Genomic DNA, 23,766 nt, shown 5'->3' on the forward strand with positions numbered 1-23,766 from the left:
AGTAAGAAAAAGCCTGCATTTTACACATTTTATACATACCTGTCTTATCCATCAATCATCTATCTTTGTATACATATATTATATACAAAATTATATATTATATATTACATATTATATATAATTTTTTTTCTCTCTTATTCCTATGAATGTGATTTTCTTACATAAATCTGTTTGCCCACTGGTACATCTGAACAACTCTTAACCAAAGCTAGGACAATTCTGATCTTTCTAAGGGCAGAGAAAAATTTTAGAGATGAAATGAAACAAAAGCTGCAACATATAAAAAGCCAGCTCACAATCCCTGAAAATGTAGGACACAATTTTTAAAAAGTTAGATTTTTTCAGATTTCAGGATCTAAGAAATTTGCAAGGCATTTCCCCTTCTATCCTCTCACTGAGCATGTATTTAAAGGGTTTCGGTGTGTCGTGCTTCCAGGATGATGAAGCAGCGAGGCAGGCAGCTTCATGGAGTAAGCCGGCCATCTGCAATCCTCTGGCTGTTGTCTAGACTGGCAGAATTAAAGTCTAAGAAAACACTGGATTTGGGAGAGACTGTTTCTTTGCATTCTCTTTCAAACCTGGATAAATTCTCAACATTGAAATTTCAGAAGATTGGTAAATTCTTGGTGGCAGCTCAAAACAGATCTCTCTCTCTGGGTTAGAGTTGACCATACCGTGTCAGCAGTCACTGGGAGAATATAATTAGCACTAAGCCATTTGAAAACTCAGATTATTTTCTTGGTTCCACAGAATATACAGATGATGTGAAAACCTCCTGCAAAGGGGCTCCCTCTGTGAAAGAGAATATTTTAAAACGCTTTGTTGTCATTGGAAAGCCTGTATTGAAGAAAGCTCTCAGAGATGAGGTGTCAATGTCACATTAGTTCATTTGTAAACAGGGTTTTTAAAACAGCAGGTTAATTACATGAAACAGGCTAAACTCTCGGGAGAATACCAGCGATGAGTGTGCAGTGCATCGTGTTCACCTTTCCTATTAATAGAGTCGGGATGCACCGCTCTTTCTTCACGTAGCTCGATAAAAATACAACTGGGAAAGAAATAAAACTAACATGATAAAAAGGCACTGAGTCATTTCTTTGAAACTGTGCCTCGGGTGGCCTGAGGCTTCCAACTTCACATCCTTTTTCTCACTCTGGAGTCATCGCCCTGATTTACCCTGCCACCCAGTCTTCCCAGCCCCGAAACCTCAGCATCATCTACAACTTTCTTTTCTTGTTCGCCCTCTATGTTCAATTTATTACCAAATCCTCTCAATTTAGACACAGCGCTAAAGCTAGCCACTGGTATCCACAACACAGCCAATACCTGGTGTCAGGCCTTGTCATCTGGGCCTTGCTAGCCCTTTAAAAAAAAAGTTTACCAAGTACTGCTAATAATAGCAAATGCCTAACTATGCAATGCTTACTATGTGCCAAGAACCGGTAAGAGCATTGAATTCTCACAACAATGTAATGAAATAGGTGCTGTTATTATCCCTGTTTGACAGAGAAGGAAATATGGAGAACAGAGAGGCTAAGTAACTTGTCCAAAGTCACACAGCTGGCAAGTAGCAGATTGGGGATTTGAATTCATGTGGTCTGTCTCCAAAGTCTCTGCTCTTAAACCATAAAAGCATACTGCTTCTGTTTTAATTTAACCCACTATTATTTTGGTTGTTGTTGCATATTTTTTTTGAATAGGTAACACAGTTAACTGGTTCGAAATTCAAAAGCTACAGAAGGCTGCACACTAAAAGCCTCCCTCCCCCGACAATTCCAGGCCCCTATTCTGGAGAAAATCAGCATGACCAGTTTCTTTCGTAGCATCCCAGGCAAATGCTTATATGCTATTTTCCTCCCTTTTCCCCCTCACACAAACATAGTATGCTGGATGTAATTTGGCATGTTGCCGTTTTCTCTTAACAGCATTATTGAAGATAATTCTGTATCGCTACACGAGGAGCTTCCTCATCCTTTTTTCCTTTCTGTTTTTGAAAGAATGCAGATGGTCAAAACTAGGGGTGGGCATACTTTTTCTGTGAAGGGCCAGATAGTAAACATTTTACGCTTTGTGATCCCTATGGTCTCTGTCATATATGCTGTTGCTGCTTTTTTTTTTTTTTTTTTTTAACACTTTTTAAGATGTAAAAACATTCTTGTCTCATGGGTTGTACAGAAACAGGCTGCAGACTAGATTTGGCCACAGACCATCGTTTGCTGGTCCTGGAACCAACAGGCTCTTACCTCACCGCCCTGCATCCAGTCTTCTTCCACTTTGGCCCCTTCTTGGCCATTCTGAAACAGCCATCTTCCTACCATACAAATCTGCCACTGCCATGACTCCCTTTAAGCCCCCTGTGGCTCCCCCTCCCAGCAGGGGGAAAGGGAGACTGCTTGGCAGTGCTCACACTGCTCTTCTCCTTAGCTCACTTCTGCTGCACTGCTCTGGGCCACCCTCGGCTCACCTCCTACACAGACCTGTTTGCTCCACTCCTGCTATACAACCGCGTGCCCCAAATCCAATCTCCACACTGTAGCCCCCGCGACCCTTTACAAGTGCAGGTCACATCTGGGAACCTCCAATGGCTTGTTGCTGCCCTAGAAGGGAGTCAACCTCCTTATCGTAGTTTGTAAGGTGGGCCAGCTCTGCCTGGCCCTCCTGTCCGACCTCATTGCCACCATCCTCCCTCCCTCTGCTCCCCACTCCCCAGCCACCCTGACTGACTTTCCTGTTCCTCATGTCTGTCTCTGGGGGTGCTGCTCCATTGGCTCACTCTGTGGGGCCAGCTTCAGTTCCAGCAACACTTCCTTAGTGTAGCGTTCCCTCATCTCCCAACCGAAAGGGGTCTCTCTGCTTGTCTCCCATCACCTCATCATGCGTTATTTTCTTCATGGACCTTATGGCCATCTATTGCTATCTCCTGGTGTGGAGCTGCAGTCTCTCTGCTCTGCTAGAGGGTGTGGGCATCTCCAGTGCCCAGTACATCGCGTGACACATACTAAACGAGCCCTAAATATTTTCTGATTGAACAGTTGAAGAATTTCAGCCCAAGTGACCTTTCCTGGTGGATCTACCCTCACTCCTCACCTTATATTTTAATTTCTAGTTCCACAGGCCTTCTTACTGATCGCTAACCAGGAATTTGCCTCTTAAGGTTTTACACCTTTGTACATGTTGCCGTTTCAGTCATCTCCTCCTTCTTTGAGAGACAAACTCCTATTCACCCATCAACACCCAGCTCAAATGTTACCTCTTCCATAAAGCTTTTATACTTTCTCTTGCCAGGGTCAAATTCTTCCTCTGGCAGCCCCCGAAGCACTTTGTACACACCTCCATGGTCATACTGGGTCATAATTATTTACCTAACACCAATGTTTATTTATTTATCCATTATTCCCTAAATACCCCAAACATTTTACATATACATACACATATACACATACATATACTTCATTTTCATTTTACCTGCACTGAGCTCCTTCAGGGCAGGGACACTCTGCATGCTGTTTCTATGGTAAGTATGAACGTATAATAACATAAACAGCAGCACTTTGCTCTGTGCTTTATGTGCATTAGCTCATGTAACTCTCCTAATAACCCTAATGAGGCAGGTGCTATTATTATCTGTGCTTTGCAGGTGAGGAAACTAAAGTGAGGTTAGGTAACTTGTCCCTGGTGGACCTGGAATTCACTATGAGGTCATCCTGCCGCCAGCTGGTATGGTGGCTCTTTGTAGGTCTGTTTGCCCTTGAGCTCTCAGTGCATTGGGTGGGGGTGGGGGGAGGAGGAGGGTGTATAAATCTGTCCTGTTTCCCTGTGTGAGACCTGGGGTCCAGCTATACTCAGAGAGCGATCAGTTGGGACTCTCTCACTCCCCTGCAGCAAGGTGCTCCCTTGTGGGGGGCACAGATGTCCCTCTGCCAGCCAGATGGAGACGCGCAGTGACTGGGCTGCCCTTCGCACACCTGTGACTGTGCCATCCCCAAGGGCAACCAGGCATCCTTGGGGCCTGCCTCCTGCTGCCACATGCTGCTTATCCATGTGGACATAAGCCGCTCTGCCAGCTCACCCTGGAGCTAATGCAACGGGACCACGGGGCTCTGGGCAGGAGGGCGCAAGAATCCAGAAGGCAGAGGTGACAAGGGCAGAAAGAGTGGCCATTTCTTTATCCTTTCCTTTAGTTATTTACTTTTTTCCACCTTTACTGAGGTGTAATTGATGAATAAAAATCCTATATATTTAAGGTGTACAACATGATGCTTTGGTATACGTATACATTGTGAAAAGCTCAGCAAAGGAAACAAAATGAAAAAGCAACCTATGGAATGGGAGAAAATATTTGCAAGCCATATATCCGATAAAGGGTTAATATCCAAAATATATAAGGAACCCATACAACAGCAAAAAACAACAACAACAAAAAACAAAATCCAAAACAACAATAGAAACCAACCAAATAAACCCCAATTAAAAAAATGGACAAAGGACCTGAATAGATAGCTTTTCAGAGAAGACAAACAATGGCCAATAGGTATATAAAAAAGTGCTCAACATCTCTAATTCTTTCCTTTACATGAGGAAACTTTCCTTCAGGGAATAAGGACAACCGGCAACCATTGGCATGTTTTTTCTAAGAAGCGCAGACCATTAGCATGTTTTTCCTAAGAAGCGCAGACTCCCTCTGCTGCAGAGTACATCCTGGTGTAAAGGAGAAGCGAGTACCGGGATAGATTCCCTGTAGTCTGGCTTCTCTTTGTGGGCACTATATAATTTTCAGCTCATCGGGAAACATCTGTCTAGAGACCTGGGTCTCAGACGTTAGGGTAGTGCTACTCAAAGTGTGGTCCTCGGACCAGCAGTGTCAGAATCACCTGGTGGCTCATTAGAACTGAAGACTCTGGGCCCCACTCCACCCCAACAAATCAGAATTTGAATTTGAACATGATCTCCCGGGAAATGCACAAGCACATTCAAGTTTGAAAACACTGACCTAGGGTACCTGATTAAACTGCAAGTTTGGGGTTCTACGCCCTTAAACATTCTGATTCACTTGATCAGGATGAGATCCAGAAATCTAACAAGTACCACCTACTTTTCCTTTCTGCCTACTTTTCCGAGCAACTGTGGTGTAGAAGCAGAGTTGTGTGGTGGAAATACGTTTCCCTGAAAATTAAGACCTAACTGGAAAATAAGCCCTAGCATGATTTTTCAGGATGACATCCCCTGAACATAAGCCCTAATGTGTCTTTTGGAGCAAAAATTAATATAAGACCCGGTCTTATTTTCGGGGAAACACAGTAGTACAAGCGCTATAGTTAGACAGTTCTGAAATCAAATCTCAGCTCTACTACCTACAAGCTAGGTAATCCTGATGAACTACTTCATATTGCTAAGCTTTAGCATTCTCACCTTTAAAATGGAGATACTAACCAACTATGCCTTCAGCTGAGAGGTTTAAACGTGATAGCTAGCATATGTAAAGTGCCTAGCACCAAATCTGTGGCATATAGCACGTGTCAATGTTAACTATTATAAATATTAGGTCAAACAGCTATCCATCAGTTGTACTGCTGAACAGTAGATTGGGTCAGACAGTCGTCTTGATTAATTTCAACTGCAGGGACTGGGAAGGCCAAACGGGCTTAAGGAGCTGTGATGGGTGTGGTTTCTCTCTTACTTAACCCTGACCTTCAAGACACACAGAAAGGATTAGAATGCAGCAGCTATCAACCTTTACTGTGCATCAAGAATCACTTGGGAAGCAAATTAAAAATACTGATTCCTGTGTGCTGCTTCCTAGAGATTCTGTTTCATCAGGTCTGGGGCATGGCACAGGAGTCTGCGTTTTATCCCTGGGAGATTTGATGCAAGGGTCCTCCAACCTCACTCTGAGAAACAATGGTTTGGAGAGTATGTGTGTTTATTCCATAAATGAAGAGTCTGATGCATGTGGGACCCTGGGCTGGTGCCGGAAAATACACACAAGGACAAGTAAGACTCTGCCTGTGTCTGTCCCGCGGGGAGCTGGGACTTCCAAGGAGAATGCAGGTAGGGTCTGCACTGCTCTGCTAAGATACCAAACAACAGCAGCCAGAGAAGAGCAATGAAAAAGCCATACCTGGGCTTCTGCAGCTTCAATGCTGTGGGACAGATTTCCATTCTGTACAGGTTCAGAAGTATCACTGGATGGCGTCATTTCAACTTCTGTGCTGGTGCTGTTTGGGAGCTCGATTTTTTCTGTGACATAATTCAGACACACACAAAGGAAGCAGATGTGGTCAATGGGGTAAGAGTCTATTGGAAAGAACATCCTAAAATGTTGGGTCAAGGGAGAAGATAGTGGTCCCTGAGGGGTGATAAGCCCCAGGGCTGGGGTTTCGCCCAATGGCAAAGGATTTTTGCCATTTCCCCCATGCTTTTTAGCATACACAGCTCTCCTGCTCTCTTTAATAGCTCTCTGATTTCCCACTCTGGCCTGATGTCCTGACTTGAGTGCTCTATACCTTCCCATTGGTATACAGTCTCTAGAGTAGGCAAATTTACTAACTAGCCATTTAAGAACATGACCATAGACATTTGTTAACCCAAACCAATCTACACACTATTAGGACCACACAAAAAATAAATAAATAAATAAATAAATAAATAAGTGTGTGTATATATATGTATATATATATATACGTATATATATGTGTATATATATATATATATACACATATATATACATATATAATTATTATTTTTTTACAGCTGGATCTTTTCTTTGGTACATTCTGGAAAAGATACTGGGTATCAGGAGACATGGGTCGTAGGCTATGCTCTACTATATCAGGCTGTCACATTAGGCAAGTCCCCTCCTTTCTCTGGATTTCAGGAACCTAATCTATGAAATGAGTGGGTTCAACTGGTTTATCTCCAAGGCACACTGCTTCTAGGCCATGGGGAGGGCAGGCCTGGGAACCCAGCCTTCTCAAAAATGCCTGGAGAATGCTACTTAGCACATTCCACACCTGGGCATCCTATTGCAGGCAAGAGGTTGATGAACATGTAATGGAGGCAAAAGTCTGTAGCATTCCTGAATGAGAGGTAACGTGTGCCTAGAGTGAAGCCGGGATCACCAAGTGCGGATGTGCTTTCCCCTGGAAGGAGAGAAGTGAGTCTAGGGTACTGGTGAAGCACTGGGACTCTTTGGCACTGGGCATCTCAGGCAGACTGGGTTCATACTTTGGCTCTACAACTTATGCTGTGTGACCCTTAGCGGGTGACTTAACTTCTCTGAGATTCAGTTGTCTCATCCGTAAAATCAGAGTGCTAATGACAATAGTAGTATGGTGACAGTGCTGACTCCTGCTGCCACCACCACAAATATGGTCAAATGGTACGTCTGTAAAGATTAGATAAGAAAATGCATGCAAAGCACTTAGCACGCTGCCTGGGACAGAGCAAACAAGCAAGAAACATAAACTCTTCTGCTCCTCATAACAGCACCTGCCTTGAACTAGAAGATTAGTTTTTTTCGGGCTCAGAGGAACACTTCCAGGTGATCAGTGTTCAGGGACCACCACCATCTGCCGTGGCTTCAGTGGGAGGAAAATGATAAAGTTCCTAGTTCCTGTGGCTGTGCTGAGTCAAGTCTTAGATTTCAGGAGACAATGAAGTTGTGTGGCTGACATGGAATGCTCATCCGTATCAGATACGAGCAGTGTCAGGCTGCTCTCACAGTATCAAAATATGTTTGTTTTTTTCTAGCAACTTCAGAAGTAAATAATTTATAACACTGGTAAAATATCAGTGGAAAATAATTTGGGAGTTACACAAAACTTGTTGAGTTTGAAGTGGCCAAATCTGGCAAACCACAGGGAAGTATTTATGTTTACTTATGTATTAAATTTAGTTGTGGAATACAGAGGTATACATATATTTAAATATGGAAAGCCATAGAAATTCACATTTATTTTATCTTTCCATGTTTTTAGCAGTGACAGTTACATATATGTGATGTTCTGTTGTGTGTGGCTATGCCAGTTTATACTAGCATGTTGGGTCAGTTATTTAAACTAAAAAATACTAACTACCAGGGGGGAATATAAAAACTCTATTCGGGGGCGTCTATTGGCTCCTGACTTTAGGATAGGCTTGCAATAACCCAACTTGACTCTGGCAACACAGGATCCTGGGTACCAAAGTGGAGTTAAGATGCCCAAGAAAAGACATGAACAGATGAGAAGAAACAACCTCTCAGGCATGATATCTAACTGAGTATGCACGTCTTAGCTTATGAAGTGCTTTTATATGGCAGGCTGAGGTTTATCATGAAACAAAAATGTGAAAATAAATCTTGAACTTACTTTGAAAAGCGTTAATTTTTGGACATACATTGTTTTTAGTTATAAAGTCATTCAGAGACCCAGTGAGCCCTGGAAGGATCCTTGGAGTTAAGCATCCTACATCCTCCTGGAAGGTTAAAGCCAAGATTAAGAAGGTCAGCCAGTCATTAGGAAGAGGGCTGGGACTGACCCCAGGCAGATAAGTCTTGCACTCCCAGCTGCCTCATTCCACAAGAGGGAAATCAACAAGTGGTGCCAAAAAATGGCTTGTGTAATTGAATTTAAATATCACGAGTATAACATAGCTTTTCCAATTAGACTTTTGTGATGTGGCTTTGCATTTTTATAATACAAAAGCAAAATATGTTCATTCTAAAAAATTAGTTCAAGTTCACAGGAACATAAAGAAACAGTGAAAATATATATACCTCATAATTCCAACTCCAAGAAGTAATGATTGTTAGCATTTTAGCTTATGTTTTTCTGGTTCTTATTTTTATTTTTTTTATACCTAATAGAATCTTGACTCTTCCTTGTTCAAAGGTTTTCCCTAGCTGGAAATTAAGATAGAGGAGAGGCAGAAATGCTTCTAAGGAGTGTCATGTATTTTGAGTGCAACACGGTTGAATTTTTGTCTGCAGATAATTTTAGTTTCTTGGGCAACAGCATCATTTATAGCATAGATCCAGATTAGGTTAAATTTAGTTGAATTTAGAATCAGAGAACTATATTAGTTACAGACAAGAGAGGAGGGACTCTATGTTCCAAGTTAAAGTGAGATGCCTGAATGTCCTCATCTGGTCACACAGGAGCTCGGAAAAAGTCAGTCAGAAGAGAACTGGGCTAGTATTGCTGACTTCCTAAGAAAGGGGAAACTGTGTCATCTTGCAGGGACCCTGCCACTCAGTTGAGGAGTGACCAAGTGAACCATCTGGTAATTCAGTGGGTGTATGCAATGTCATTAGTATACAATTTGGTTACCAGGCAAGAATTTCAGAAGGGTTACTCTCTCACTTTTGGTTAAACAGTAAATGACAAGGATGTGTGTGTGTGTGTGTGTGTGTGTGTGTGTGTGTGTGTGCGTCTTTTTTATACAGAATCCCTAAAATAAAGTAAATAAAAGCATTTCCATCTTCCAGGGAGATGTCTGGTTAGGAGCTGTTGTATTTCAGGTCCCTCACAGAATCATTTGACTCTCCTTGGTGTCCCCGTAGAGTAGGTGACACACTGTGTCTATTTATGCCCTGCATTCATCAGGGAAATGGACTCCGCCTGACACCCAGGAAAGCACTGAGCTGCAGGGTTCGGTGTCTACACTGAGTTAGGGGTGCCCATGTTGGGCCCCACTCTCGGCTCCCCTCCACCAACTCCAGGAAAGGCATGGGATGGAGTCTCCCGGTACTCACCCACGTGATTGGCAGCTCCATTCTGCCTCTCATTCTCATCCACCTGGCATTTCTTCTTGGCAATCTTGTGGAGAATTGAAGCTTTTTCTCTGAACCTCCCTGAAGCAAGAGAAAGTAGTGGAAAGGAAACAGGGTGAGGAGGGAGATAAAGAGAGGTCTGTGGCAAGGGCAAAGCATGGGCAAAGCAGGCACATGGCTTCCTTCATTGTGCTTCACGATAGCAGCGACCACTCCTTTCTGTTCAATCCAAATGCCTTATGCCCTGCATGAAGGGCACCTCTCATATTTGTGGATTCTTCAGCTCAATTTTCTCTGAAAATCTCAAGCTGCTGGACCAAAGACAAAAGACTTGAACTCTTTCCTCCCTCCTAATTGCTTACAAAATAAATGAAAGCACCAATTATCACTAAAAGTTCCCTACATCTGAGACCCAAACTAAGTCCAGAGAAACAGAGCTACACTGGAGGCATAGCCATATCTCTGGAATTAAATACTCATCCCACAATTGGCTTTTGACAATGGAATGCTAAGCCCTGGGATCCTTTGATTTGACTTCGGTTTTCAAACATTTATCATAATTAACATTGCAGATTCTAAACAAGTCAGTAGCATGCATCAAAGCTTTCCAAATTAGCTGAGTCAGTTGCAATTAAAGCATCAAAGAGATAACTGATTCCATTTGGGAATTTAAGGCAAAGAATAATCAACTGAGTACAAAAAGTAATATCTGTCGGTGATGAAACGCGTAGGGAAAGGTCCTGGAAAAAAAATACCATTCTCAAAGCAATCATTTTAAACAGCTGTACCACAAGTAGAACACTTCATTTCTTTCAATTATTGACATAATTAATGGGTAAGTACATGCAACAGGCACAGAAAAAAAAAAAAAAAGCATGCAAAAGTGTAGAGGTTAGTGAATCATACCGTGTTTCCCTGAAAATAAGACCTAACCAGAAAATAAGCCCTAGCATGATTTTTGGGGATGACATCCCCTGAACATAAGCCCTAATGTGTCTTTTGGAGCAAAAATTAATATAAGACCCGGTCTTATTTTTGGGGAAACACGGTAGCACATTTTTCTTCTTTAATCTTAGATTCCACCACCCCTTCCACCATGCCCCCGGGACATTCAAGGTACAAAGGAACCTCATTTTAAACAGATTGTTTATTGCCTAGAGTCAGATGTGATACCGTGTTTCTACGAAAATAAGACTATCATGCAGGACTCTGGTCCTGCTCCCCGCACCAGAACGCAGGATATGGTGAGGCCCAAAACGAACACCCACGGAGCCATGGATAGGGGAGTCATACCACTGTATTCTCGCTGGCGGCAGGGTTGGAGACACAGGAAGCAGGAGCCACACGATCCACAATCTGCCGTCTGCTCTCTGCCAACCAACCCACACAACCAACTCCCTAGCGTAGCCATGACAGTTGTATTAGTGGGTAATGGCTAATGGGTAACAGCTGATGGCCACCCAGCCACAGCGGATGGCCATCTGAGTACAGCTGATGGCCATCTAGTACCCGAGGCAGCACCTTTCATGTGAGGCTGAGAGCCTGGAAACTGCTCTCTGGGACTCTGTTCCCACAAAGACCTAGCCAGACCATCAGCTCGAATGTGTCTTTTGGAGCAGAAATTAATATAAGACCTGATATTATATTATATTACGTAAAACCGGGTATTATATTAAAATAAGAGTGTGTCTTATATTAATTTTTGCTCCAAAAGACACATTCGAGCTGATGGTCCGGCTAGGTCTTATTTTCGGGGAAACACGGTATGTCCCCTAAAACACCACAAACTCCTTCAATTTTCCCACCAGGTATTTGCTGCTGGTCGGGTTCTCTAGCAGTATATTAACAGCGGATCTCATTCTACTTTTCTAGTTAGACCAAAACCAAAGCAAACCAAACCCCAAATGTTTCTCTTGGAGAGTCTCTTCTCCTAGGATGGGACGTGGCAGCTTGGCAGCCACACCCCTCCCTTCCTCATCGGTGGAAAGCTTGGGGCGCGGTCATAGTGATGACTTGTGTGTCTGGTTGGGAGAGAAAAAAGCTGTCAAGGAGAGTGAGACCAGCTGCTTCCAACGGTGAAGGCGACATAGGACAGAGCCCTTCCTCCTCACAAGCTGCGTTAGTCATAATCCTAGGTACCTGGCTACCACAAAGACTGCGAGGATGTCAGCACCGTAGTCTAGGTAATGAATGTGCACCACACTCTCACAGGAAGCAGGAAGGACACTAACTGAAGAAGAGCAGGTCCGTATGTGGCTTGGGCTTCACGAGGAATGAGAAAGAAGGATGAGGCGACGGGCATGATGTCCACCCTTTAACGATTGTGAAGGACAACATTAGGTTCACCGTGCTGGAAAGTATTCTGAATTTAGCTGTTTCTATTTGATCTTTAAGGGAAACTCTGGGAAGAAAAAGGGAAAAGAAAGAACGTGTGGGGACTAGGAAAGGAGGAGATAGCAGGGAACAAGAAAGGAAAGAAAAAGGAGAGAAAAAGACGGAATTTAAGGAAGGAGGAGGTAGGCAGGGGGCTGTGATGGTCTGGAGGTTGCCCAGGAAGCATGGATGGAAGAGACTTTCCTGGCTGTCAAACCTAGTCTTATTTGGGGACTAGACACACAGATAATGAAGCGTGATTTTCAGGTTTCTGTAGCCTTAAGCCTAAAGAGGAATATTTCTTGTAGAAAACAACTCTAAGAAGTCTTCAAATCATCTACTGAAAAGCCCAGAGATGAAAAAGGAGGTTCTGAAACTTTATTGGAAATGATGCTTCTGCTAATAAAACCGTTCTGTGGTCTCGGGGTCATTGTTTTGAACTTAGAACACTCAGCAGCTCTAGGAAACACAGATGATCAATAATTGCTATTTTAAAACTACATATAAAACAATAATAAAGCAAGAAAGAATTCAGAAGAGGAAATAAACCCTGAAATAACCCAATCCAAGTAATGCCCCCAAATCATGAATCATGGCAGAGAAAATATTTGATAGAAACCAGCTAACTGCATAGTGCTTGTGGTAACAAGAACCTTTTCCGTGCTTAGATGTATACCTGAGAGAAATGATTACAAAAGGGACCCAAAAGCACGGAAGGGTGCAACCACTCCTTCTGTCAGAAAACCACCCACAGTGATGGGTGGTTTCCCCAAATTCTCTAAAGGAAAGCTGGAGGAGTAGGGTAGGAAATGATTCCAGATTTAGAATTTCGTAGGTTCTAAAACATTGTAACAGGTCAGCGGGGGTTTTCTTGCTGTGTCACCTTTCCCACTGCAGCAGCACCAAGAATTTTCTATGCTACTGAAAGGTGGGCGGGATCAGCCTTGTTTGTTCTCTCTTGGGGTTAGCCCTAGGGGCCTGCCACGAGGCAAAGCTGCAGAGGCTGGCTGGGGAGCGATCTTCTCCACCCACTTCTTCAACTTCTTTAACTCAACTTTTGTCAGTTAGCAAGACCTGAATCACTCTTCACGCTGAGTGCTGACAACGGCTGAAAGGATTTTTCCTTAAAGCTTACTTTCTAGAAAAGCAGATGAAGGCTCACCTTCAGAATTCAGCACACAGATGCCCTCCTGAGGTGGCACAGAGCCTGACAAAGCAAGGCATGCTCATTCCAGCCCAACTGGACACCCCTGGGATCGCCACAGGGCACCTTTTGAGAAAAGCTGTGAGGAAGAGGCTAGTAGGACAGGAATGAGCATGAGGTATCTGGGGAAGAAGCCATCACAGAATCTGGGATTCTCAAAGTGACCCTTGGGGAAGAAAGGCATGGCACCTGTGGGACCTGCTGAGCCTGAAGCCACAGGCTGGGCAGAACACCAAGCAGGGGTACATGTGGGGGACAGCACAGCAGTGTGGTTAAATGGATGTGACTTAGAGGCAGGTAGACCTGCGTTTAAGCCCTGCCTCTCTCATGTGCTCTGCTGGGTGAGTTTTGGTAAGTTCCTGAATATTTCTGTGTTTCAGTTTTCCTGGAAAATAGGCATTCCAATGGCACTGACTCATGAGTCAAATACAAGGCTCAAATGAGAAAGTGTGTGTAAGAGGCTTATCGCAACTCCTGGCATGGGAAGAAGTCTGTAAATATGAGAGAGAAAAAAAGAAAAACCTAACAAAAAGCTCAGCGGCAAGGGTGACATGGCCCCAAGTTGCTTTAGGAGAACCATTGACATCTTCCTGTTTCTCAGTCCATACACACAGGATTGGGGAATTAGTCACATTTTGACCCAACAGTTTAAGCATCCCAGGGGGCCTTGCTGGATTGCGTCTCAGGTTTCAGCGAGTCCTCCAAAGTCCATTCCAAAACTGATCAGGAAAAGGATCACTTGAGATCTTCCGTAAATTGAGGTCAAGGTAATGGAGGTGGCCTTCTGTGTTTTAAACATTCATACCGCTGCCACCTCCAAAAGGAAAGACGGCGATCAGCTTTTTCCCATCCCTGTGAGGTCAGACACAGGCCAGGTCCTACTGCCGCTGCACAGTGGATTTGGATAGGCTCAAAAGAGCTTCCTGATTTTTAACTTCCTGAGTTGGAACTCCTCTGTGTCACAGGCTCTGAATTTTAAAAGGGGGATTGTCACAACGCCATCTCATACAGTTGTTGGAAGGCTCAATGCGTTACTACACATCAGGCGTTTAGAGGACCTCTGACATACAGTAAATGTTCAGAAATCATTACTCAGGAAAAGGGTTGTTACTATTGTGGAAGTAAATGACAGGACACTCTTCCCATAAATTACTGAAAATAGAAAGGTTGATATTCAAAATAGAATTGATGCTTAGCAGGAGACGTAGGCGGTAAAGGGATTTGCCTCAGTCAACTGTCACAGGCACGGATTCCATCTCGGCATGAAGGTTGACACACAAGTAGAGATGGAAGAAGCAACTGCAGCTTTGTGCCGGGGATAAAGAATCAAGACATTTTTGAGTACTTTTCAAAGTGAGCGAAGGAGTGATTTTTTTTAAACATGTTTTAAGGCAACCTTAAAAAGTATACTCTGTTGCAGTGTAAACCTTTAAAGTGTTGTATTTTCATCTAGCACCAGACATTTGTCTACTTTAAATCTCAAAATAGCAAACTGCTCAAATTGTGAGGCACCTGTGTCAAAACCTGGTGCGCAAAAATTTAATACAGTTTAGTTTTGGTCTGAAATTTGGAAAAGAATAGCAGCTGAGTGACCCCAGGGGAGTGTGTGTGGAAGGGGTGGTAGGAAAGTGTGGGATGAAAAGGTCAAAGCTTAAGGGCTTTGTGAACACGACTAAGAACGAATTTTGAAAAACAAGGAGGAATCAAAACCCTTGACTCAATCACTCTGACGTGAAACAGAAACCCCAAGCTGCCGCAGCAAAATAACCTTTGAAGGAGTCTGTTCCCTCAAAGGAAATGAATTTTGCTTCTGTTCTGCTGTTAATTAATGAAAACGGCCCCTGGGAATTCCTTCACATCTTTCCCCACCCAGCCTGTAATAGGCAGTGGTACAAAGGAAGCCTTTGGGTTGGTGTTCAGATTAGGTGCTGAGGGTCTTGGCACAGTCTGAGAATTAGCATTACAAGAGACAGGATGAAGAGATACTAGATGCAAAGGGCACGCCCACACACACCTTGGTGAACAGACCTTGGTTTAGGAGAATTAAAAATGAAACAGAAGGGAAAACTTGAAAATAGTGTTTGTTCTTAAAGCTATTTTTTTGTGTTTTCAGTTCTGCCGTTCCTGTCTCTGTCTTTGTAGTTTATGGCTTGGCAGGTAGCTTCAACAGCCAAAGTGCCCCTGAACTTTTCTTCTGTTTATTCCCTGCCTTTTTTTCTGGAAGCAGGGACTCGTGTCAGACCATGCAACAGTAAGCAAATGCTGACCCTGGGGTCATCTTGGGCTCCTCATTTTCTCTCACGCTGCACATGCTATCCATTAGCAAATCTGCTGTCTCTGCTTTCAAAATATTTTAGAACCTGCCCACTGCCCATTGCCCAACCAGCATCAGGTCTGGCAGGAATATTTCTGCTGGTGTCCTAACGAGTCTCCCCTTTTACCTCTCCACCCCCCACGCTGGTCTCTCCTGGCATCCTTAGTGATCAGTCAGATCGTACCACGCATTTCTCTGTGCAAAATCCTGCAGTGCTCCCCAGGTCAAAGAGAAAGCCCAAGTCTCTACAATGACCTGGAAGATTCTATCCAATGAGGCTCATGTAGGCTCCCCAATCTCATCCTCTTCCCCTCTCCCTGCTCAGCCTGCTCTAGCCACTCTGGCCTCCTTGCTGTTTCCGGAAAACACTGCACTATCCCCTCTTTGGGCCATGGCATTTGCTGGGCTCTCTCCCTGGAATGTTCTTCCTCCAGAGATCCACTGGGCTCACTGTCTCAGCTCCTTCAGGTATTTGTTCAAATGTCACCTTCTCTTTGAGGCTTCTCTGAGCTGCCTATTTAAATTTGCAGCTTCTCTCTCAGCATTTCCTATCCCTAGTTTATTTTCTCTAAAGCAGTTATCACCATCTAATATACTATATCATTATTGTTTTTGAGTATTTGCTGCTTTCCATCAGTAGCCAAGCTCCATGAGGGTAAGGATTTCCAATGGTTTTGTGCATGGCTGTATCCCCAGCACCCAGTAGGTTCAATAAATCCTTGTGTTTGTGGCTTCCAGGCAAATATGAAGTTATAACTCTTTCACATGCTTCTTGTTGGCTAATGAACCAAAGTAAATCCTTTTAGGTCTACTCAAGCCCAGGGACCCAGTGGGGCTGAGTCCACACGACCCCAGGAACTTTCTGGAGGTAAATAAGAGAACATGGGGTAGACTAGTTGCTCACACTTCACAAGTGGAAGACAGAGGGGGACTTTGGTTGTCCCCCTTCTGCACATTGCCAGGGCTGACGAGGTGAGTGCTGCAAGGAGCCGCTGATAGAAGAGGAAGTACGGAGAGCACAGCAGAGAGCAGAGCAGGGAAAGCTGGGCTTTGGTGCCTCCTTTATTAAGATGCTCCTCATCTGTCAAGGCCCAACTGAAGGCCCAACCAGAAGCTCAGTCTACCGATAGCCATGCCCCTCCTTCCTAAGTGGAAATCCGTCATTCTCATGGCACTTCAATTGTATGCCTGTCAGTTTGCTGCTCACATGTCTGATTTCCCCACCAGAGGGCAGGCTTCACTGGAGAAGGGACCTTCTCTCCGCCATCTTTGATTTGCTCAAGTCTCTTAGAATAATACCTGGCACATCATATGCACTCACTGAATCGCAGTGAAGCTCTCCCTATATCAAGTTTCCTGGGACGTCTTAGCTTTCCTTTCAAGTTAGTACAAGTCACAATCTTCCACTGTGCAAATATTAACCAAACCTGTGCTAGTACAGGTAGTGTTTGGTGAATAAGATAGATGGATGTGTCTGTGTGTGTGTGGGGGGGTGGGGGGTACGCGGGGGAGTGCCCTTGTAGAGTTCATAGCCTAGAGCCTGGTAAGAAACAAGGACTTAAGATTCATGCTCTGATGGTGGAGCCTTCTCAGAGGATATGGAAACTCAGAGAATAGTAAAAGTTCCATGAATTAAGACACTACCTATCAGCTTGAAGGAATACACTTATCTTCCATTCTACAAACTGTCCTCATAGGGCAGCTTAGTCACTTAATAGAATCTGGCCTGACTTTCATTCTGAAAAGCAAAACATTAAAAATAATAATTTCCTCTTAAACCCAAAACTCCAAGAACATAGAGTTTGTTTATGCTTAAATCTATTTTTGAAGTACAGCCTCTAAATTATTTTTTCTAATTTTTGTGAAGCACCATGTAAAACCCTCTATTATAAGCCTACAATGATATTACTGGAAATTAAACTAGTATTGTAATGAAGTATTTTGTAAACTGTCAATAATAAATGTTTTGTGAATGAGCCACATAAAAATGATTAACATAATTTAATTGTTGTTATATTTATAGACATAATCAAAGGACTAGTTTCTGTAATTAATGAGAATATATACATAACTGTATCTCAAGTGGTGGCCAAACACATCATATGACTGAATGAAGCAGCCAGATTTCCTTATTAAGGCTTTTAAAGTAATTTTCCGTAAGAATAACCTTTGGAATCACCCATAAACAACGGACCTGTTGCCATGTGAATTAGTTCTATCATCTCCCCTATTAGAGTCACCTTGCTCATTGGAAATATCAAAGTGCTTTCATAAATATTTTGGAAGATTTCCAATGCTTTTCAAAAGTTGGTATCTTAAAAAGAAATATTTTTGTTCCTCCTTCCAATGTCTTTCCTCTCCCGGGACTTTGCCTAATCCGTCATCTTCAATCTTCAGTCCTTCCCTTCCCCTGCAGCATACAATCACGGTCAAGTCTCTCTCAATTTGGGAAACTTACTTTTGACTGCAGCTTTCCTGCGGGTGCCACCCTCTCTCGCCTTGGCTTCACAGCCGAGCCTCTGGAAAGATCCGCCCAGGCTAGTGCCTCGCGTCCTACGGCACCTCTGCTCCTGGCATTTGTCAGCATCACCCTCGGCCACTTTTCACCTCCATGTGACTGGATCTCCCAGTGGCATTTCCCCCCCTTCTCCGCGTCCCCAACCCCACTCCGGTTGAAGCCATTGTTTCTCAGTCTAGTTGTTTAGGACACAGCTCCCTGGCCCAGGCTTGTATGATGAGCCTTGAACAACCCTCGGCTGAGGCCGTTGGTTGCCGGCCGTCAGTGGCATTTAATATTCCTCACCACTCTCCTCGAAATCCTCTTTGATTTTCAAGGACTCCAGAGAAGGTGCCCGGAATGTCACTATTCCTCAGCACTCCCTCCTTGCTCTCTCTTCCTCACTCCTCATGTTTTCTGGAAGGACACTACCTGTAGGTCGACGATCCCCAAATTCAGCTGTGTGGCCCCAATCCTCTTATCCAATGGACTTCTGAACATCTACACTTGAAGTCCCTCTGACAGTTCAATTCAACGTACCTCAAACCCCACCCATCATCCTCCTCCCTAAGAATCTGCTCTTCTGCTCGTATTTTCTTTTGGTGATTTCCACGCTCCCAGTATTTTCCAGCCACCTTATAGACTGCCCTCTGCCCCTCATCCAATTAGTTGCCAAGTCCCTTCTGACTCTACCTTTGAGCACTTTACATCCGACTTTTCCAGCCTGGATGCTGGTTACAGCCTCTTGTTGGTCTCCCAGTTTTTCAATTGCATTGTTGGCACACCTCCAATATACCCTCCTCATGACTTGGAATGTCCCACATTCTTATTTGCTTGTCTTCCTCCTCTTTATGCATCTTTAGGCATCTTATCTTATCGTTTATTTTCCTTTTGTTTTCTTCTTTTTTTACATGAGTAGGTATCAGTTTTATTATTTAATCTACATAAGTGCATCAATATAGGCATCTTATCTTTTAGGAAGCTTTCCCTCAGCTCTTTTCCTGGGCGGCAAGGCACCCTGGCACTTTTCTCTATCATAGCGCCCTGATCTCTATCCTATCAGAACAGTTATCATAGAGCCTCAGAGGCGTTTTACTGACCCTCTCCCCAACTAGCCTGTGTGCCCCTCATGGGCAGGGATGCTGTGTTTCATCCATCCATTCCCCTCAGTGCTTCCTTGTTAGGCTGGTTCTCAGTGAGTGTTACACACATAACAACGTTAACACAAACAACAAAGAAGTGTGTGTGTATGTATGTATGTGTGTGAAGTGTGTGAGTGAGGGACTTGGAGTGCTTGCTGTATGAAAATCTATTCGGAATTTACTTTCCTTTTGTGAAGAGAGAGAGAAGGAAAGGCCAGAGCACACCCCAGGGAAATCACTAGACTCCTGGTTAATGCGTGATTAAGTTTCCAAAGTCTAATAGTGTTTACAGGTAATGTTTGTCTATTTCAAGACTTTATTATTAGTATTTTAAAAAGATAATCCAATCAAGGTCAAGCAAAATTGGAATTTTACTAACCAAAATATTTGCAGCAGGTATCAGAAGGGAGCATATGCTGCTTCAGCAAAAGGGACAATTTACTGACTTTAGCTGAGGCTGACACTGCTTGAGAGCTAATGTTCTTTATCCCTTTAGGTCACTCGTTTTATTATTTTAGGAACTTAATTTTCTGAAGAATTCTATCTCATATACACAGATACAAAGGGCTCACACGCAGGAATTCTCAAAGGGATCTGTCTGATTTCAGCTTTGGAGGTCTGAGCCAGGTAGGGGCTGCCAGATAAAAGGTCTGAATGAACGTCTTCCTCTTGTTCCCATCCCTTGCACCCTGTGGATATCTAAGAGAGACACGAATAGTCACTTTACTAAGGCAGGACTCAGATCCCAAGACTTGCTAATATCTAGCCCTATTACCACCTAATGGGTGGAAAAGATCTCTTCAGAGTCAGTTTATCAAAGCCCATATGTTGGGTATATCTCTCTGCAAATGGGTTGTGACATAAATCTATTCATTTGGGCAGAGTTTTGATTTGTTCATGGCACCTGGCAGATAGTAGATGTTCAATAAATATGTGTTGAATGGTTACTCTGACATATATAAGAAACAGAACAAAATAGTTTTTTTATGAGGAGTGTACATATTACCCAATTGTTTATCATGATAAAAAGTGAGACTTTAGATTTGGCTCACATTTATTCAGTAGCAGCCACTATTTCATGTACATACATCATATCCTGTCACCTGGATTTCATGTGTCTGCAAATTGTCAGTTAATTTGAGTTTCTCTTTCCTTTTTTTTTTTTTTTTTTTTGAATCCTCAACTTTGCATTGCAAACTTACACCTGTAAATCTCACTTAAAACGGGGGTTTGCAACAGAAGTGCCAACACATGCTGAGAGTTAGTAACTAAATGGGACTGAGGCTTAGTGGCCCATGACTGAAATGAGATGATTCAGTTCATTTCAGATTTAATCAAAATAGAAACTTACCATGCTTAATTGAACATGCCAGCCTCCTGGTAAAAGAATCCCTCTCCCCCTTTTTTAAAAGAGAAAACTTCATGGGGTTGGAAAATTGTATTATTAATTTATAATAACAGTATTCAAATATGACTGATGAAGGCAACTTAATATTTTCAGCTCTAGAGATGCCAGAAATAGACAAACAGAAGCGTCCACATTTTGCCTTGCGCTGCCACTTAACACCTTCTACATGTACAATGTGGCAACACCTGCCTTTACTTGCCAGGTCTAATTTTTCTGCTTTTACTGCTGACAGTTTAGATCACGAAAATAAGATGCAATGGAATTGAAAAACTGGATGTATTCTAATTAGAAGACTTCCTTGGTCCTGGTTTTCAGGAAGACCGTGGATTTACCCACACAGCTGGTTTGGTCTTTCCGACAGAGCTGAGCTGGTTACTCATGGCTGAGTCTGGTTGTGCACATTCACTAGGCTGCTGTCTTCCTAAGATCCAGCCCCAGGGAGACAGTTTTGAGAATACATCTCTAAAAAAGGAATGTGATTAATAACTGGTGAGGTAAATACGTGTGTTTTTTTGATAAGGCCCAGCCTTACAAAGAGCATTTGTTCCCAAGAGCCCAGAAACATCCTCTGGTTATGGAAAGTTGGACTGAATGAGTTAAAGCATAAACCTGGAATGAATGAGACAGAGCATGGTGTTGGAAATGGTGTCTGTGCATGCCAGGGCCCTTGCGTTGGTAACGGGAAGGCAGAAAGTTAATGTGCAGTGCCCTTCTCAGACTTCCTGCAGGGATGCCAGTGGTCTTGAGGGAAGCAGGGCACATACTGCGGTAGAAACTGGGTATTCTGTGTAGGAGGTACAGTCTTATCATTTAATGTAGAGAGGATAAAACCTTCCATTCTAACCGCACCCGGTCTTGAACTCAACTTGGGTAAAAACTCAAGTTTCTAAAACAAATGAATTAGAAGGTAGTTACATTACAAAGGTTTACCTGCTTTATAGTGAAGTCGGTTTGACTCTGTTCAAAGGACTTATTTAAATTTGCTTGAGGCTCTTTCATTCGCCGTGGGAGTGTAAATGGTACAATACCTTTGGAGGGCAATTCAATAATATCTTTCAAAATTTGAAATGGGTGTATCTTTTGATCTCATATTTCTATTTCTAGGAATTTACTGTATTGATATATACATATAGCCTACTCAGTGGAGTTTACTATACAGGTAAAGAAGATGCTCATTTAGCATTGTTATATTAACTAGATGAACAAAAAAGGAAATATCCTAAACGTTCATCCACAGGGGACTATTGAATCCACCATGGAAGAGCCAGGCAGTGGAATACTATACAGCTGCTAAAAGGAATGAGGGAAATCTAGCAGTGCCCATATGGAGATATCTTCAAGATATATGAATAAACAAAATCCAGGTATAGAATATTGTATAGAAAAAAGAGACTATGTTAGATTAAACTGATAAAAGTGGTTAACTCTAAGGAATTAATGGAATCTGGGGTAAAAGGAAGACTCGTGTATCGTCTTTCCTTATGTAGTGTTTGCTTTGAATCTCTGTCTGCATGTCATATTTTTAAAATAAAAATGAACAGTTCATTTGCAATTTCAAATTTGTAGTGTGCAAAGAGTTTGGATTTTTACCTAAAAGGGAACATGGCTTTCTTTTTATTCAAAGGTCTGTTTCACAGGAACTACCTAATGGACTACTTACTAATGCATAACGATGTCAGTAAAGAGTTTGTTTATGCACTGGATCAAATAATAGACAGCCCTTTTATTTCAGAAGCTGTAGCCCAGGAACCTACCTACCACAATTTTGGTGGCAGCTTAACCCAAATGCAAGATCAAGTTGTCAGAAGGTTTAATCTTAAAAGTAGACTGCCAACCTAGGTCTGCCATGACATTTAGTAAAAGGCTCCAGGACAGACTCTTGGACATGGGACTAGAAGGGGCATCGAGATGTCCATTATCTGAACACACTTCTGGTGGAAGCTTCCTTGGCTTCTCCAGACAGGGAGGACTCAGTCCATTCTCAGGAAGTGCCTGTAGGAATGGTCTCCCTTTGCTGGGCTGCACTCTCTCTCCCTGAACTGAGGAAAGCTGATTTCCTTCCTTATCTTTTCCACCCCCAGCTGGACTTATGGGGGCTCCCCAGAGTTCCTCTCTCCTGGAAAGACAGAACCCTACTTTATCACTGCAAACTGTCTATGGGGCCAATCCCAAGTAAGAACCACTAAAGCACTATTAGGTTGTTCCCATTCCATGCTTTATCCTTGTCCACTTACAGCAGCGCCTCTGGGCCATCCATCACCACCCAGACCCTCATTTCCATGTGGATCTGAAAGTCCCTGACCTGACTCAGTCTCCACCCCTGCCATCAGTAAATCGGTCCCTATGTCCTTAACCTCTTCTCTGAGTATCCCCTTGGCCTTTTTGCTCCAACTGAAACTTGGCTATTTCCTTAAGGCCCATTTTCTTCTGTGGCCCTTCAAAGTGACAGCTTTCTGTCTCTCCAAACGCCCCACATTCTATCCCCCCTTCCTCACTACATATGGACATTTCCCCTCCCTCCTTTGAAGCACAGCCAATAACCTCTACCATTTCTACATTAACTGACTTCCTCGCCACCCTTCGCGCATTCCTGAAGATATGAGCACCTAGGTCACTATTTTCCTTTCCACCATTACTCCTGTCACCACCCTTGGTAACTACACATGGGTGAGTCCTCAAACACTTGGCTCCTCACCATCCTAACCTACTCACTTCCAGCTACCTTTTCCTCCAGCTTCCCGTATCCACCCTCTCCTGCCTTCAGACCCGAGATCTCCTCTTCATTAGCAATAACCGCACCCCTCCCTAAGTCCTGATTTGACGCATCGCACTTTCTGTCTATCACTCTTTATCTCCTTACAACAATTCTTTGATCTCTTCGGTCAATTCATCGATGCTATCACCTTCTCACTGCTTTCCTGTGGAACAGTTCTTCTCTTGGCTTCTGGGATGCCACTCTCTCCTGGTTCTCTGCTCACCCCACTTTCCATTGCTGGGATGCCCCCTTCTTCCCAGACTCTAAACTTTGGAGCCCCTAGTGTCAATCTTTGGCCTCTTCTTCTCTATTTATTAGCTAG

At 43.3% G+C, this 23,766-nt stretch overlaps 1 protein-coding gene across 6 annotated transcripts in view; it reads right to left on the reverse strand.

Moving 5' to 3' along the window:
- The window catches only part of SLC24A2 (solute carrier family 24 member 2), a 243,562-nt gene that overhangs the window by 34,272 nt on the left and 185,524 nt on the right, over nt 1–23,766 (reverse strand). For all 6 annotated transcript variants that reach the window (XM_019750366.3, XM_019750363.3, XM_074330332.2 and 3 more), the window contains 2 exons: nt 9,734–9,832; nt 6,119–6,237 (listed from right to left, as the gene is read on the reverse strand). In XM_019750366.3, coding sequence (XP_019605925.1) covers nt 6,119–6,237; nt 9,734–9,832 — 218 coding nt within the window. The remainder of the gene's footprint in view (nt 1–6,118; nt 6,238–9,733; nt 9,833–23,766) is intronic.

This window comes from Rhinolophus sinicus, chromosome 16 (assembly GCF_057876585.1).
Source record: "Rhinolophus sinicus isolate RSI-liver-muscle chromosome 16, RSI-T2T, whole genome shotgun sequence".
Taxonomy (NCBI): Eukaryota; Metazoa; Chordata; class Mammalia; order Chiroptera; family Rhinolophidae; genus Rhinolophus; species Rhinolophus sinicus.